The sequence below is a fragment of the Hordeum vulgare genome, chromosome 6H (assembly GCF_904849725.1).
Source record: "Hordeum vulgare subsp. vulgare chromosome 6H, MorexV3_pseudomolecules_assembly, whole genome shotgun sequence".
NCBI classification, from domain to species: Eukaryota; Viridiplantae; Streptophyta; class Magnoliopsida; order Poales; family Poaceae; genus Hordeum; species Hordeum vulgare.
The window spans coordinates 544,106,996-544,122,743 of NC_058523.1; the positions used below are offsets into that span (position 1 = coordinate 544,106,996).

A 15,748-nucleotide genomic window follows, 5' to 3' on the forward strand; every position below is an offset into this window, starting at 1 on the left:
TGCATACACAATGTTAATAGGGTCAAGTGGGGTCCTCTCCCACTGTTTGTGCTGATACTTTGGGAATTTGGTCTTCATATCAGCGTACGCCTCATCGATCAAGGCGACTGCCATATGAGCCATCGAAGTCCTCTTATCTTGAAGCTTGAATTTGTCTTGGATATCAATGTGGCAGTGAGCTAGTATATCAATACCAAACTTACCCTCATCTTCAGCTTGTCGTTCCTTATGTCAATGCTAGCAAAACGTATACCGCTGCGAAGGAAGTCCATGAGTTCTGGACAATGCTTGTCACTACTGCAACAACAACAAATTAAAATGGAACAAATGTTACATACTGCTGCAACAAGGAAAAATGTTTCACTACAAATAAAGAGAAATTTATCTTTATGATTCAAATGGAACATATTGTTATCCTATGCAATTTTCATATCCTATGAATTGATTAAGAAACTATAAGTTAACTATGAAATATATATATATATATATATATATATATATATATATATATATTCTCTCACGGTTTTGCAAATATGCAACAAGTAAAATTGTTTCGCTACAGCTAAAGAGAAATTGATCTTTATAGGATTCCAATGGAACATATTGCTATCCTATGCAAGAAACCCTCAATTAACTATCCAATGGAACATATATAGAAACTGCATATTGCTATCCAATGGAACCTAGAGAGATCACTATATGCAATTTTCATAAACTTGGATCAAAGAAAGACTCAAAACTTACCTCGCCCATTGGAAAACCAAAACATGGAGTTTGAAACATAGTTGGATGACGGCAACACCTTGTTGATTGGCCGTGTACTCCACATCAATCCCCAAGAAATTCTCATGCTCCTCCATGGCGTCAAGCCATTCCCTGCAACTGTCCAAGAAAATGCGGCTACTCCGTGTTGTCGTTCGTGTACACAACATCGAGTTGGGTCGTGACATGTGCGAGCACCTCTCCGAAGCGAGTTCTTGGCATGGTGGAAGAAGAGGAGGGAAGAAGAGATGGGAAGAAGAGAGGAGAGCGAGAGAGGAGAAGAACATAGAATGGCAAGAGACTCTGCTTCGGTTGTGCTTTCCATCGCTGGAAACGACGCTGGAGGCGAACCGTTTGGACCTTTAGTCCCGGGTTGAGCCACCAACTGGGACTAAAGGGTGATATGCACGGTTGCCACCATCACTTAGTCCCGGTTTGATCCACCAACCGAGACTAAAGGGGGATACGAACGGTTGCCGGCCTATTGGTCCCGGTTCGTGTATGGAACCGGGACCAAAGGGGTGACACGAACCGGGACCAATGGCCCACTATGTCTGGCCGGCGCCCTGGCCTCACGAATCGGGACCAATGACACCATAGGTCCCGGTTCGTGTGTGAACCGGGACTAATGGGATTTCAGGCCCTCGACCAAAGCCCTCTTTTCTATTACCGGTGTACCCCTAGGCCTCTTAAATAATGAGAGGCTAGGAACACGATGTAACCTATGCTATCATAATAGCATAGGTACGCGGGGAAGCCACTGGCGTGTGCCGGCGCTCGAGCGGTCAGGATAGGATATATTGTCGTACCGTCAAGGCGGGCTCTCAAGTGAGTAGCTTGATCGTAACATTCGTTGAGAGCTCAAACCATTTGCATCCTTGCCTCATCTTTCTTGGTTCTTATTTGGTGTTTCTCTTTGTGAGTTTCAGAGCTTATGGTCATCTTTATGACAAGCTCGAGTTCATCGATAACGGAGTCCATATGCATCTTCTATAATGTTTTTGATGTTGGAGTTTTTGTAGATTCTTCACACATAGAGGTTTCTCATCTCTATATCGTTGTTCGATAGCTCTTGTCATCCTGAATCCATCTAGCTTGAGTTTGCTCAATTCAGAGATCGTATGTGAATGATATGGCAGTTCTGGTGTTTATGCTTTTCATTTGTTGCCCCGGTACTGCCCTAGCAGCGGCAGTGCCGCTCTGGGCAGATGTGCTCTTGCTAGTTCCGCTGCCCATGGGTGTCGACACTTTTTGTGTCGGACTGAGCGGTTTCTGAAGCGGTAGTGCAGGGCGGTAGTACTGCTCGTTACTACCGCGCTAGAACCCCTCGGTATTTCTGGGATAGGTCTGCAGCATGTCCTAAGCGAATATAGGAGGCCCTACAACCTCTTATGATCGATAGTACCGCTCCTGGGAGCGGTAGTACCGCTCCGGCTGTACTACCAGCCTCTGCCTCCCTCGTTGATTGTTGCTCTGTGCCCCATCGATGGTCCTGCTCTCCACTTCAGCGGTACTATCTCTTATGGGCGGTAGTACCGCTCCCTAGAGAGCTAGTACCGCTCATGTGTGTCCTGAGGGGGTAATGGTTGGATTTTTCCCTTCCTATAAAAGGCCTTCTTCTTCCCCATTGAACCCTATCCTTTGATCTCGTGTTCTTCCCCCATTGTTGACCTTCTTCGAGCTTGCTAACTCTCAATCCCTCGAATGATTCTTGCTTGTTTTTGAGGCAAAAGAGATATGAGATCTAGACCCAGATTTCCACCAATCATTTTCTCCTCTATCTCAGGGGAACCCCTTGGATCTAGATCTTGGAGTTCTTCATGTTCTTCTTCATTCTTCCTCCCATTTTCTTTCATAGCATTAGTTGTTGTGGAGGGATTTGGGAGAGATGGACTTGGGCACTCTGTGTGCTCTTGCCATTGCATTTGGTGCATAGCTTTGAGTTCTCCACGGTGATACGTGGAGGTGAACTTTGAGAAGCTTATTACTCTTGGGTGCTTGGTACCCTAGAGCTTGTTATTCTTGGGTGCTTTGGCATCCTAGAAGATGGGTGGTGCCTCGGAGCTCAATCATTATGGTGTAAAGCTCCGGGCGAGCGACGGGGGCTCCAATTAGCTTGTGGAGATTGCCCCGAGCATTTGATGTCATCTCAGAGCCACAATCCATTGTGGTGAAGCTTCATGGTGTTGTTGGGAGCCTCCAATTAAGTTGTGGAGATTTCCCTAACCTTGTTTGTACGGGTTCGGTGACCACCCTCACGGGTCCCTTAGTGGAATCACGACATCATGCATTGTGCGAGGGCGTGAGGAGATTATGGTGGCCTTAGTGGCTTCTTAGGGAGCATGGTGCCTTCACACTGCTCCAAACAGAGATTAGCATCTGCAAGGATGTGAACTTTGGGATACATTGTCGTCTCCGCGTGCCTCGGCTATCTATACCCAAGGCCTTTTGCACTTTACTTTGTGATAGGCACATGTTTCTTGTTATATATCTTCCTATCACTTAGTTGTTTATCTTGGTTACCATAAGTTGTTCGTGCACATAGGTGAGCCTAGTTGTTTCAGGTTTTGTGCTTGACTAATTAAACATTAGTTTTATTCTGCATTTGTTCAAGCCTAAACCGTAATTATTTTAAAGCGTCTATTCACCCCCCTCTAGGCGACGTCTACGTCCTTTCAATTGGGCGTTGGGTCAATAGGTTAGTGCTCAAATATAATATAAATTGGTAAATAAGTACCCCAAAAGCATTCTAAAATGATAATATATCAACATGGAACAATTGAAAATTATAGATACGTTGGAGACGTATCAACGTCTAATATGTGAGTTGTTCATTTTCACGCAGATAGCGATTGGTGTGTGACAGCGTTGAAAGGATACTCTGGAAGTTGGAAGCACAAGGTAGAGTAATGAGAAACTTAATTTTGCTCGAGTATTGACTGTGAAGAAGACAAGAAGGGACTAAAGTTGCAGGTGGACTCACATGAAGTCTGGGAGTAGCAGCGATGCTCATGGCGTATCTCAAGTCCAATGTATATGAAGGTTCGATGAATGGACGAATACAAGGTGGCGGAGAATATTCGCCAAGGTGGAGTTTGTTAAAACTGTGTCGGATATTATTATTGAAGGTAGGTCACAGTTGGACTTGGTTTTGGACTGTGTGTAGAAAGGGTAGGAGTCATGTCCTATTTGAACACATGTACCCGTAGGCCTCTTATATAATAAGAGGATAGACATACAATGTAATCTATGCCAACATAATAGAACATGTATGCGGGGGAGCCGGCGGCGTGTGCCGGCACCCCGGTGGTCGGGGTGCGGTATTGTGACGGTGTCATGGGGAGTAACACCCGTAGTTAGGCTCCGGGGATGTAGCTATGTCGGTGAACCTCGTTAACAAATTTCGATGTCGTGCTCGTATGATTTCTTGGTCCTCGAATGATTAACCGAGTGCCTCAGATTGTTCAAACAGAGTGCACATTTAACATCTAAACTCTACACCTTATTTATAATCCACAAGTAGAGCTCACATGGTTCCTTTTAATAGGAGTTTTTTAAGAGACTTTTTTAATAAGAGAGTTAAGAAATGTATACATAACCAGCTATATAAAATGGAACCCAAGCTCACATGCTCTTCGTTAAACCATAAAATTGTAACATTAATAGTAAAACTAAAATATATGTTGTTGTCTTTTAAACATTACTCCATCGACTGTCCTTTGTGTCCACGACAATTAGACAACAACCATGCCAACAAAGGTGAAGCCGGAAGAATTTCCTTATGTCATGGATTGATCCAAAATTCCCACTCCTCCTAGCTCTTGGTCTATAGACCGCAAAGATGTCTCTTATGGCGAGGCTAGTGGGGCCACCATGTCTTGATCCATCACCCGTAGGCCGCAGCTAGGGAGGACGACAAGCCCCACATGGTCAGGTGCGTTACTGGGGTCGTGTTTTAGTATTTATGTACACACTGAAATGTTTTCAATGTGTGATTCTGTATTGTTGCAAAAAAAAAACAATGCACGGTTCTATACCTCAAGTGACCGTACATATCTTCAAGGCAGCACCAACGATTGATTCTTTGCCGTTATATACCCCCATCGCGTGAGATTTACCAATTCTTCAAATGCGCATTTAATTCATTTGAAATCCCATGATTACACTTCTTTTGTCCGTTGGAATATTTTAAATGTGTAACTCTGTATTGCTGCAACAAAATAATTTACAGTTTTATACCCGAAGTCACCGTATGTATCTCTATGGCAGCACGAACGATTGATCCTTTGCCGTTACATAGCCTCACCGCGAGATTTACCAATTCTCCAAATGTGCATTTAATTCATTTCAATCCAATTTTTGTCGGACGTACGCTAATCACCACCCAGGGATCAAATCGCCACTTGAACAACAAAAGTAGTGTTGTCATTCGGAGATCGTACGCAAATAATTTCTGTTGGGGTACGGCGGCCCCTGGTGAGCAACAACCACCTTCACTGGCTCATATCGGCACGCGCGCGGGCCGTTAGCAACTCCTACCGAACCTTGGTCCTCAATATACCATTTTCGGCGCGCGGGTCAAAACTTTCCACTAGTAGAAAAAGGGTCTTTGGCCTGGACTGGGCCGGGACTAAAGGCCCGACCACGTCGCCCCAAATCGCACGAGGCTTTGGTCCTGGCCCGTAAGGAGCCTTTAGTCCCGGTTTGTGTCTCGAACCGGGATTAAAGGGTTTGGAGGATTTAGTCCCGATTCGTGTCTTGGAACTTTAGTCCCGGTTCGTGTCTCGAACCGGGACTAAAGGGTTAGGAGGATTTAGTCCCGGTTGGTGTCTTGAACCGGGACTAAAGGGTAGACCTTTAGTCCCGGTTCGTGACACGAACCGGGACTAAAGGTGTTCAGATTTTTTTTTTTTTTTAAATTCTTGTTTGTAGTTTCTGTTTTAAATTGCTTATATCTTTTAGGATATTTGATGTTTTTGATTGATTCTTTTTGCATTAGATTCAAAATTTTGTTTAGTTTCTGTTTGTGTCATTAGTTTTCAAATTTGAATGGTTTAAATTTGAATTTGTTTAAATTTGCTTCAAACCCAGTTTTTGAATAACTTGAGTTTACAAATAGTTTTTAATTTAATTCTTTTTGCTCCCACTCATGTGTTAGATTGTTGTCACAGTAAGATTTATTTGGTTATTTTTAGAATAATTTAAATTAGGATTTTAATTAAAAAAATATTGTTTTGCTCCAACTTATGTTTTAGTCATTTAATTGTTGTTTTTTATTATTTTTAGTTAGTTCTTTCTGTAGATTTTAACATGACGTAGTATGGTGCAATTTAATGCACAAAAAAATCTACAGTTCAATTAATTTTTAAAAAATGCCTTTGTAGCAGATGAGTTTTCGTCTGAAACCTTGATACTTTGAGTTTTGTAGAAAATAAAAAAAATGATAAAATCTTCAAAAAATAAACAAAAATGATAAAATCTTCAAAAAATAAAATCCTTTGAGATGTTGTTAGGTTTTAGTGTCTAGTCCGTATAGAAATTTTGGGATATGAATTTTTACCGTTTTTGCAAAAAAAGGAAAAAAAATAAACGGCCATAACTTTTGCATACGATGTCCAAAAAAAATTAATAATAAAAAAAACTAGAAAAAATTGGTACTCGATTTCACCCGGGCTTGCTCAAAATTCCATATGGAAAAAAAGTTTTTTCGAAAAGAAGTTTTTTCCAAAAAAAAAGAAAAATAATTTTATTTAAAAATATTAGGTTGTTTTCATTGAAATTCACTATTATTGTTACTTATTAAGTTTATTTTAATAATTGTTTGTAATTCAAAAAATTAAATCATGTAACATGACATCAAGACCCAAGTTGTTTAGGATTGATAGCTTACTATTGTCAAGAAAACAACAAGTGCACACTTGGCAACTAGGGGCGATAGAACCAGAAAGTTAAGCGTGGTCGGGCTGAAGTAGTGAAAGGATGGGTGATCGACCGGAAAGTTAGACGATTTGAAATGAATGATCCACGCTAGAGAAGTGAGGATGGGTGATTTGAAATTAAATTGTCATCAGAGGCGGCCACGTGGAGCATCTTTGGTCCCGGCTTGGAACAGGGCCGGGACTAAAGGTTAGGCCTTTAGTCCCGGTTGGTGAACCGGGACTAAAGGCTCTGTCCCCTAGTGTTCGGTCGGCCACGCGCGGCCGGCCGATCCGTCAACCGTCGTGCGTCCGCACCGTTAGATCTTCATGCAACATTTTTCCCTCAATGCAGCAAATTTTAACGTGATGCAGTAATTTTCGTCAACGGTTGCAACAAAAAAATTTATAGCAAAAAAAATCTATGTGATCGTAGAAAAAAACGAAGCTGATGGTGCGTGTTAGCAAAAGTCAAACGCCGGTTGTAGGAAATATCTACGTGAACGTGTAAGCAACTTTTCTAGTGAACGGTTGCAGCAAAAGATGATGCGGGTTGTAGCAAAAATAACACGGTTGTACCAAAAGTCAAAACGCCGGTTGTAGCAAATATTGGACGAATTCGAGTTGCAACCAAAGGTATATGCAGTTTTTTTACTGAAAAAATATAGCAAATAAAAAACGTTTGTATCTACCATAAACACTGGTTGTAATAAATTTAGACGAGAAAAATGTTGCATACCAATCAGCTGTGCGTGCGGTCGCGTGCGGCCGGCGACAAACGTTTACCTCGTCCAAAAGTCTTGAAACGGTCTATTCTACGAGGGAGTCGTACGGTCAATTTCGCCCTATAAAATGCTTTATCCATATGTCCATCGGCAGTGCACACGAGGTCGAGCTTGGAGTTGGGCAGTGCTACTACCATCACCATGTTTCAAGAGCTCCTAGTCCTAGCGATCTTCTACGTCCTTCTCCACTACCTCACGCGCACCGTCCTCCGGACCAAGCGTGCATCACCGCTGCCGCTTCCTCCCGGCCCGCGGGGCTACCCGGTGGTCGGCGCGCTGCCGCTGCTGGGCCGCGCGCCGCACCGAGCTCTCGCCGCTCTGGCGAGGCTGCACGGGCCGATCATGCACCTGACCCTTGGCAGGCAGGGCGTTGTGGTGGCCTCCACGCCGGACGCGGCGCGCCTCTTCCTCAGGGACCACGGCGGCAGCTTCCTCGACCGGCCCGCGGACGACGTGGCGCCCATGGTGCTGGCCTACGGCGCCCAGGATCTCGTCTTCGCGCCCTACGGCCCCAGGTGGCGCCGCCTGCGCCGGGAGTGCAGCCTCAGCCTGCTCGGCCCCCAGGCGCTCGCCGACTGGGCCGGCGAGCGCCGCGAGGAGGTTGGCCGCATGGTCCGCGCGATGAGCCGGCGGGGAGCGGCGGTGGAGGTGCCGGAGTTCCTGTTCTGCGCGATGGCCAACATCATCGGGCAGGCGGTGGTGGGCCGGCGGGTGCTGGACGAGGCAGGGGGCGAGGATGCCAGGGAGTTCAAGGAGATGGTGGTGGAGCTGATGACCACGGCCGGGCTGGTGAACCTCGGCGATTTCCTGCCGGCCGTGGCGTGGATGGACCTGCAGGGGCTCGGCCGCAGGATGCGCCGGTTGTCCGCGAGGCTGGACAGGGTCTGGAGCCGGCTGCTGTCCGAACACGAGGCGGCCGTGACTGACTGTGATAGACTGCAAGAGGGGAGCGGCCGCCAGCCGGACCTTGTCGACCGGCTCATCGTCTGTCGTGACGATGCCGGTGCCCGAGGGAACGGCGTCACAGACATCAACATCAAAGCTCTACTCAACGTACCTACACTCTCGATCCCCTCCTCTCTGTAAATTTCCAACGACATGCATGCACTTATCACACATGACATGACACTTGCATGCATGCAGAACCTGTTCACGGCGGGGACGGACACGTCGTCGAGCACCATCGAGTGGGCGCTGGCGGAGATGCTGGCGAACCCGGCGATCCTCCGACGAGCACAGGCGGAGATGGACGGCGTTGTAGGCCGAGACCGCCTCCTCCAAGAATCCGACGTCCCGCACCTCCCCTACCTCCACGCCATCTGCAAGGAGACGTTCCGCCTGCACCCCTCGACGCCGCTCAGCCTGCCCCGTCTCTCCACCGAGCCATGCACGGTGCAGGGGTACCACATCCCGAAGGGCACGAGGCTGCTCGTCAACATCTGGGCCATCGGCCGCGACCCGGCGGTGTGGCCGGAGCCGGCGAGGTTCGACCCCGGGAGGTTCATGACGGAGGAGGGGAGGAAGGTGGAGCCCCTGGGGAGCCACTTCGAGCTCATCCCGTTCGGCGCTGGCAGGAGGATTTGCGTGGGCGCGCGCATGGGGGTGACGCTGGTGCACCACATGCTGGGCGCGCTGGTGCACGCCTTCGACTGGGAGGTGCCGGAGGTGAGCACGATGGACATGGAGGAGGAGTTCGGCCTCGCGCTGCAGAAGAAGGTGCCTCTCAGGGCCATCGTGCGCCAGCGCCTTGCACCCGGCGCGTACCAGTGATCTGATGACGCTCAATGCTGCTATGATGTTTCTGCTAGTAGAATAAATGAAGTAAAAGTCCCTGCAGAATGGACTCATGGACTCGAACCGTACTGCTGAGGGCATCTCCAATATTTGTATATCATGTATGATATCATGTATGACAAACCATGATGGCTATGGCGCACATCTATTTTTACAATGAAATGGAATAGTCCGATTTTTGGGAAATTTATTGAGACACGAAGCATGGAATTCAAGTTTACTTGAACTTCCTCAAATACTGGCCAATGATGGACTCATGATTTAATCAGGCAGTAGAAATATTTGACAAACATTTAGTAATTCAAATTATGGTGCATTGATGTAGATAACAAATGGGGTACATTCGTTCAGAGTAGGTACAAGATCACAAGCGGATTGTTAAAAGTATTGTAAGTACAAATTATCAATGAGCATACTGTTTCTCAAAAGCAGTGGAGCACCATCGTGTGAATCAAGATTTGATCACATATTTGACTAGCAAAATGTTAATGCGTGTCATCGGAAATTATAATATTGGATTCATGTTTGAATGTGTTTCCGATGATATTATTTTTATTATGTTTAACTCATAATTTATTACTTAAAATCATAATTAAAGTACGACCCAAAATATGAAAATGACAAGTAAACCAAGGTGAAGTTACGTGAACTACTCGGAAAAGAAGAGATGAAATCGACACCCAGAACGAAAATGCCGCAAGTTGTCCAAGGAAATGAAATGGGCACTAAAAGGGAAGCGTTTTGATGGTTCTTGGAGGATGTCCAATCCTTTGCTCAAAAAGATAGTGTTGGAATTAAGATAAATGATAGCACGTGTCATTATTTGAGACATAAATGGACCTAAGACAAAGGGAACCCATGTCTTCTATTTTTTTACTCCCATCGTCTCAAAATAAGTGATTCAAAAGTGACCCAACTTTACATTAAAGTTAGTACAAAGTTGAGTCAGTTTAAGTCACTTATTTTGGAATGAAAGAGTAGAACATAGTGGATGGTTGCGTGTCCAAGCAGCTATGCAAGGCCCATCGTATTTTCTTTTACAAAGGTATATTTTACAGATGTATTGGGGCCCAAAATGGCCAATCAAGCGGGGCCTTAATATTTATGACGAAATGAAATGGATGAATATATACATTTTTCCAAGTCAGTCAAGATCCAGCCATCGCCTCAAAAGAAAAAAGATACAGCCATCGGCTTGCCGGCCGTCGACTGTACCTACGTGCTAGTTAGTCAAAGATTGTTCAATAAATGACGGGTTTTCCTGTTTCTTTCGGCGAGGGTGGACCCGCTATTGTGCTGGCCGGATGCAGTGAGCTGCGAGTAACGGAAAATATGTAATCATCGAGGATTCAGTCATCGCCCTGCCGGCCGGCCGGCGATGCTGATTTTTTTTATTTTTTTTTAGAAAAGGATGGTATACCCCCGGCCTATGCATCTAGACAATGCATACATCCATCTATCTATATCTACTAGCAAAAGGGCCCGTGCGTTGCAACGGGAGAAAAAAAATACACGTTTTTAATCTTTTTATAATCATTTTGATTTATTAAAATAATGATGAAACGCGGTTGAATAACAAAAATTACAAGGTTTTTTTATAAAAATAACGTGGTAGGTTTTCCGACGGAAGCGATAATCTCTTTAATTATTTATTAAAAATTAGGTAATAGATACTAATTCTAGACTCTCAAAAAATTCCCACGTTAATTAGATTTTACGAGCCGTTCATCTGGTGGGACCGAATTATTACGGTGTAGATCTAATCATGAAATCCTTAGCCAGAACAGTTTTTTATTGTAGACTCTCAAGAAATTCCTAGGTTAATTAGGTTTTACGAGCCGTTTCATCTGGTGGGACCGAATTATTGCGGTGTAGATCTAATCATGAAATCCTTAGCCAGAACAGTTTTTTATTGTACAAACAAAAGAAAAAAAAGTATCTTAAGAAGTCCTCACGCTTTATTCCACTTCCTACATGAATAGTTCTCCATAGGATACAAAAGAAAAAAAATAGTCTTCATTCCACCTCACACGTGAAAACCTCCTCTAACCCTAAACCCTATATGCTACAAAATTTTATTAATTATTCACAGAGACCATACAAAGTAATACATCAGTTAACCTGAAGCCATCATCTAGGCAACACATGTTGCTACTCCTATTCCTTGATGAAGGTGTGCTGAATATCCGGGCCAAATACCAAACAGATATCGCATCAAATCCTAACATCTATAGTCTGATGCTCCAGCCCAGCCACCACTGAGACTGGATTGTTGGAAATATGCCCTAGAGGCAATAATAATTAGTTATTATTATATTTCTTTGTTCATGATAATCATTTATTATCCATGCTATAATTGTATTGCTCGGAAACACAATACTTGTGTGGATACATAGACAAAACATTGTCCCTACTAAGCCTCTAGTTGACTAGCTCGTTGATCAAAGATGGTCAAGGTTTCCTGGGCATAGGCAAGTGTTGTTACTTGATAACGGGATCACATCATTAGGAGAATCATGTGATGGACTAGACCCAAACTAATAGACGTAGCATGTTGATCGTGTCATTTTGTTGCTACTGTTTTCCGCGTGTCAAGTATTTGTTCCTATGACCATGAGATCATATAACTCACTGACACCGGAGGAATGCTTTGTGTGTATCAAACGTCGCAACGTAACTGGGTGACTATAAAGATGCTCTACAGGTATCTCCGAAGGTGTTCGTTGAGTTAGCATGGATCAAGACCGGGATTTGTCACTCCGTATGACGGAGAGGTATCTCGAAGCCCACTCGGTAATACAACATCACACACAAGCCTTGCAAGCAATGTGACTTAGTGTAAGTTGCGGGATCTTGTATTACGGAACGAGTAAAGAGACTTGCCGGTAAGCGAGATTGAAATAGGTATGCGGATATTGACGATCGAATCTCAGGCAAGTAACATACCGAAGGACAAAGGGAATGACATACGTGATTATATGAATCCTTGGCACTGAGGTTCAAAGGATAAGATCTTCGTAGAATATGTAGGATCCAATATGGGCATCCAGGTCCCGCTATTGGATATTGACCGAGGAGTCTCTCGGGTCATGTCTACATAGTTCTCGAACCCGCAGGGTCTGCACACTTAAGGTTCGACGTTGTTTTATGCGTATTTGAGTTATATGGTTGGTTACCGAATGTTGTTCGGAGTCCCGGATGAGATCACGGACGTCACGAGGTTTCCGGAATGGTCCAGAAACGAAGATTGATATATAGGATGACCTCATTTGGTTACCGGAAGGTTTTCGTGCATTACCGGAAAAGTTTCGGGCTCATCAGTAGTGTACTGGGAGTGCCGGGAAGGGTGCCGGGGACCATCAGGAGGGGTGTCACGCCCCAAGGGGTCTCATGGGCTATGGGAAGAGATAAACCAGCCCCTAGTGGGCTGGAATAAGTTCCCACTAAGGCCCATAAGGTTTGAGAAGGAAAAAACACAAGGTGGAAAGAGTTTCCAAGTGGGAAGGTGGAATCCTACTTCAAGTAGGATTGGAGTAGGACTCCTCCACCTCCAATTTCGGCCAAACCTTTAGGTTTTGAGCCTGCCTCCTCCCCTCCCTCCCTCCTATATATAGTGGGGTTTTAGGGCTGATTTGAGACAACTTTTGCCACGGCAGCCCGACCACATACCTCCACGGTTTTTTCTCTAGATCGCGTTCTGCGGAGCTCGGGCGGAGCCCTGCTGAGATTAGATCACCACCAACCTCCGGAGCGCCGTCACGCTGCCGGAGAACTCATCTACCTCTCCGCCTCTCTTGCTGGATCAAGAAGGCCGAGATCATCGTCGAGTTGTACGTGTGCTGAACGCGGAGGTGCCGTCCGTTCGGCACTAGATCGGAGCGGATCGTGGGACGGATCGCGGGACGGTTCGTGGGACGGTTCGCCGGGCGGATCGAGGGACGTGAGGACGTTCCACTACATCAACCGCGTTTCTTAACGCTTCTGCTGTGCGATCTACAAGGGTACGTAGATCTGAAATCCCCTCTCGTAGATGGACATCATCATGATAGGTCTTCGTGCGCATAGGAAAATTTTATTTCCCATGCGACGTTCCCCAACATGGATCCCAAACTGGTCCGGCGCAGAGGCCGCCTCCACCATCTACCACCGTATCCTCTCCAGAGCTAGAACAAACGCATCATCCTTGTGAGGTCTGCCGTCGACGCCACCACGATGCCAGACAGCGCCACCATCCTGCACGTATCCGCCTACACGCGCCTGTCGACGAACCACCGCAGCCCATGCCGCCGGGCTACACCGTAGGTCTCACGGTAGATCAAACACCGCTCCTCCTCTTGTCCCGTCCACCCAGCACGTACTTCAAAACGATGCCCTCAGGCCGGCGATGCTGATATCCATAGAATATATGTACAGACTTTACGAGAAGGTCAGCTTCACAGTTTCAATTTAGTACTCCCTTCATTTCAAAATAAATGATTCAGTTTTATATGAATTTTAATGAGGAGTAATTCATAGATGCATGTGAAAGACGACGAACAATACGGCACCCTCCACGGGCTGTGACAATACATCGATCGAGACGTGCCTAAATACATTGAAAGATTTCCCATCTCGGCCGGCATTTTCCAGGAATGCATGTATATAGGAAGGATGCCTTACAAAAGGATGGAACTCTGATGCTGGCATAACAAAGAGATGGTTCCCCTTGTGCGATTTGGTGGAAGCGTCTTACCTCAGGGGGGGGGGGGGGCGCCTCCCTGTCAACAGCAGCACATACAATCGGTTAGAGATATTCCAGGAAGATTACAACTTGGGAGACAAGGGATAAGAGAGGATAAGAGAGATTACAAGATGGATGACAACGAACTAACAACCTAGCTATCCTGAACCTACTCGTCGTGCGCCTCCAGGATTGTATTGTCACATGCCTCATATGTTGTGTTTAACATCTACCTTAATGACAAATTCATCAAGTTGACATATTGTTTGAAGTCTTCAAAGCTTCTTGTGAGAAGGGGCTTTGTGAATCCATCTGCAATTTGATCCTTGGAATGCATAAAGCGAATGTCAAGTTGATTCTGAGCTACTCGTTCTCTCACGAAGGGAAAATCAATTTCAATGTGTTTTATCCTAGCATGAAAAGCTAGATTAGCAGATAAATATGTGGCACCCAAGTTATCACACCATAGAGAGGGAGCTTCAGAACTCTTGACACCAAGCGCTTTCAACATGGATTGTACCCATATAATCTCAACTGTAGCATTTGCTAATGATTTGTATTGTGTCTTTGTGCTGGATCTGGAAACTACGGCCTGTTTCGTTGCACACCACGAAATTAAATTGGGACCAAAGAACAGAACAAAGCCACCAGTTGTTGGATGATGACGTTTCCAAATAGCTATGCAAGGCCCATCCGTATATTTTTTTACAGAGGTATATTTTACAGGTGTATTGGGGCCTAAAATGACCAACCAAGCCGGGCCTTAGTATATATAGGGCGGACCTAAGTTCAACTGAGTGGGGGCCCACTCAAATTTTCGAATTTCCTTTGTATTTATGCACATTTTGAAACAAAACACTTTAAAATGAGCAACTTTATAGAAGGTGTGCCCACAGTCAAATATTGCGTCCCCAGTTAAAATTTTGTCTGGATCCGCCCCGGTATATGTTTTTTCAAGTCAGTCAAGATCCAGCCATCGTCAAAACACAAAGAGAAAGATACAGCCATCGGCTTGCTGGCCGTCGAGTGTACCTACGTGCTAGCTAGTCAAAGATTGATCAATAAATAACGGTTTTTCCTGTTTGTTTTGGCGAGGATGGACCGGCCATTGTGCTGGCCGGATGCAGTGGGCAGCGAGTAACGGCAAATATGTAATCATCCAGGATTCAATCATCGCCTTGCCGGCCGGCCGGCCGGCGACGCTGATATTCAGAGAATATGTTGAGAAAATAGACAATTTTCCGAGTAGATTAATCCACAAAATAATAACTAGCATGGCATTGACTAGACTAATGACATACTGATCTTGAGCTAACCTAGCACATACTACGCATATAGTGGATACATCTATGCAAACAAGTAGTACTGCTAGAATAAATACGAACAAGAGGATAAACGAGTCATACCCTCCAATCGGCCAGTTGGCCGTAGCAGCAGCAGCGGCGGCGGAGGCAGTATCCTCTGCCGTCTTCTTCTCGGCTTCCTCGCGGAGACGATCAGCTTCGCTTGGTGAAGACATGGCGATGACGAGGGCGACGCGGACGTAGACGAAGCAGACGGACGGAGGCGAGCAGTCGCGTGATCGCTCCCCAAAAACCTAATCGCCCCTCTCCCGTACAGGAACCGGAGAGGCGAGGTTTCGGAGGCCTGCTCTCCCGTCGACCGTGTACGCGGTAAACGGGACGGAGTCGCCGGCGGCAGCACCAGTTCAAGGAACGAACGCGTGAGGCAGATGTGATCTGATTTCGTGACGGCTAGGGTAGGCGATCGCG

At 45.7% G+C, this 15,748-nt stretch overlaps 1 protein-coding gene across 1 annotated transcript; it reads left to right on the forward strand.

Annotated features, from left to right (window-relative positions):
• The first annotated feature begins 7,579 nt into the window (after positions 1–7,579).
• LOC123404367 (flavonoid 3',5'-hydroxylase 1-like) lies at positions 7,580–9,393 on the forward strand. Its single transcript, XM_045098284.1, has 2 exons — positions 7,580–8,515; positions 8,606–9,393. Exons 1-2 carry the CDS (start codon positions 7,604–7,606, stop codon positions 9,230–9,232), a joined length of 1,539 nt encoding a protein of 512 aa, XP_044954219.1. The 5' UTR covers positions 7,580–7,603; the 3' UTR covers positions 9,233–9,393.
• Positions 9,394–15,748: the final 6,355 nt, after the last annotated feature.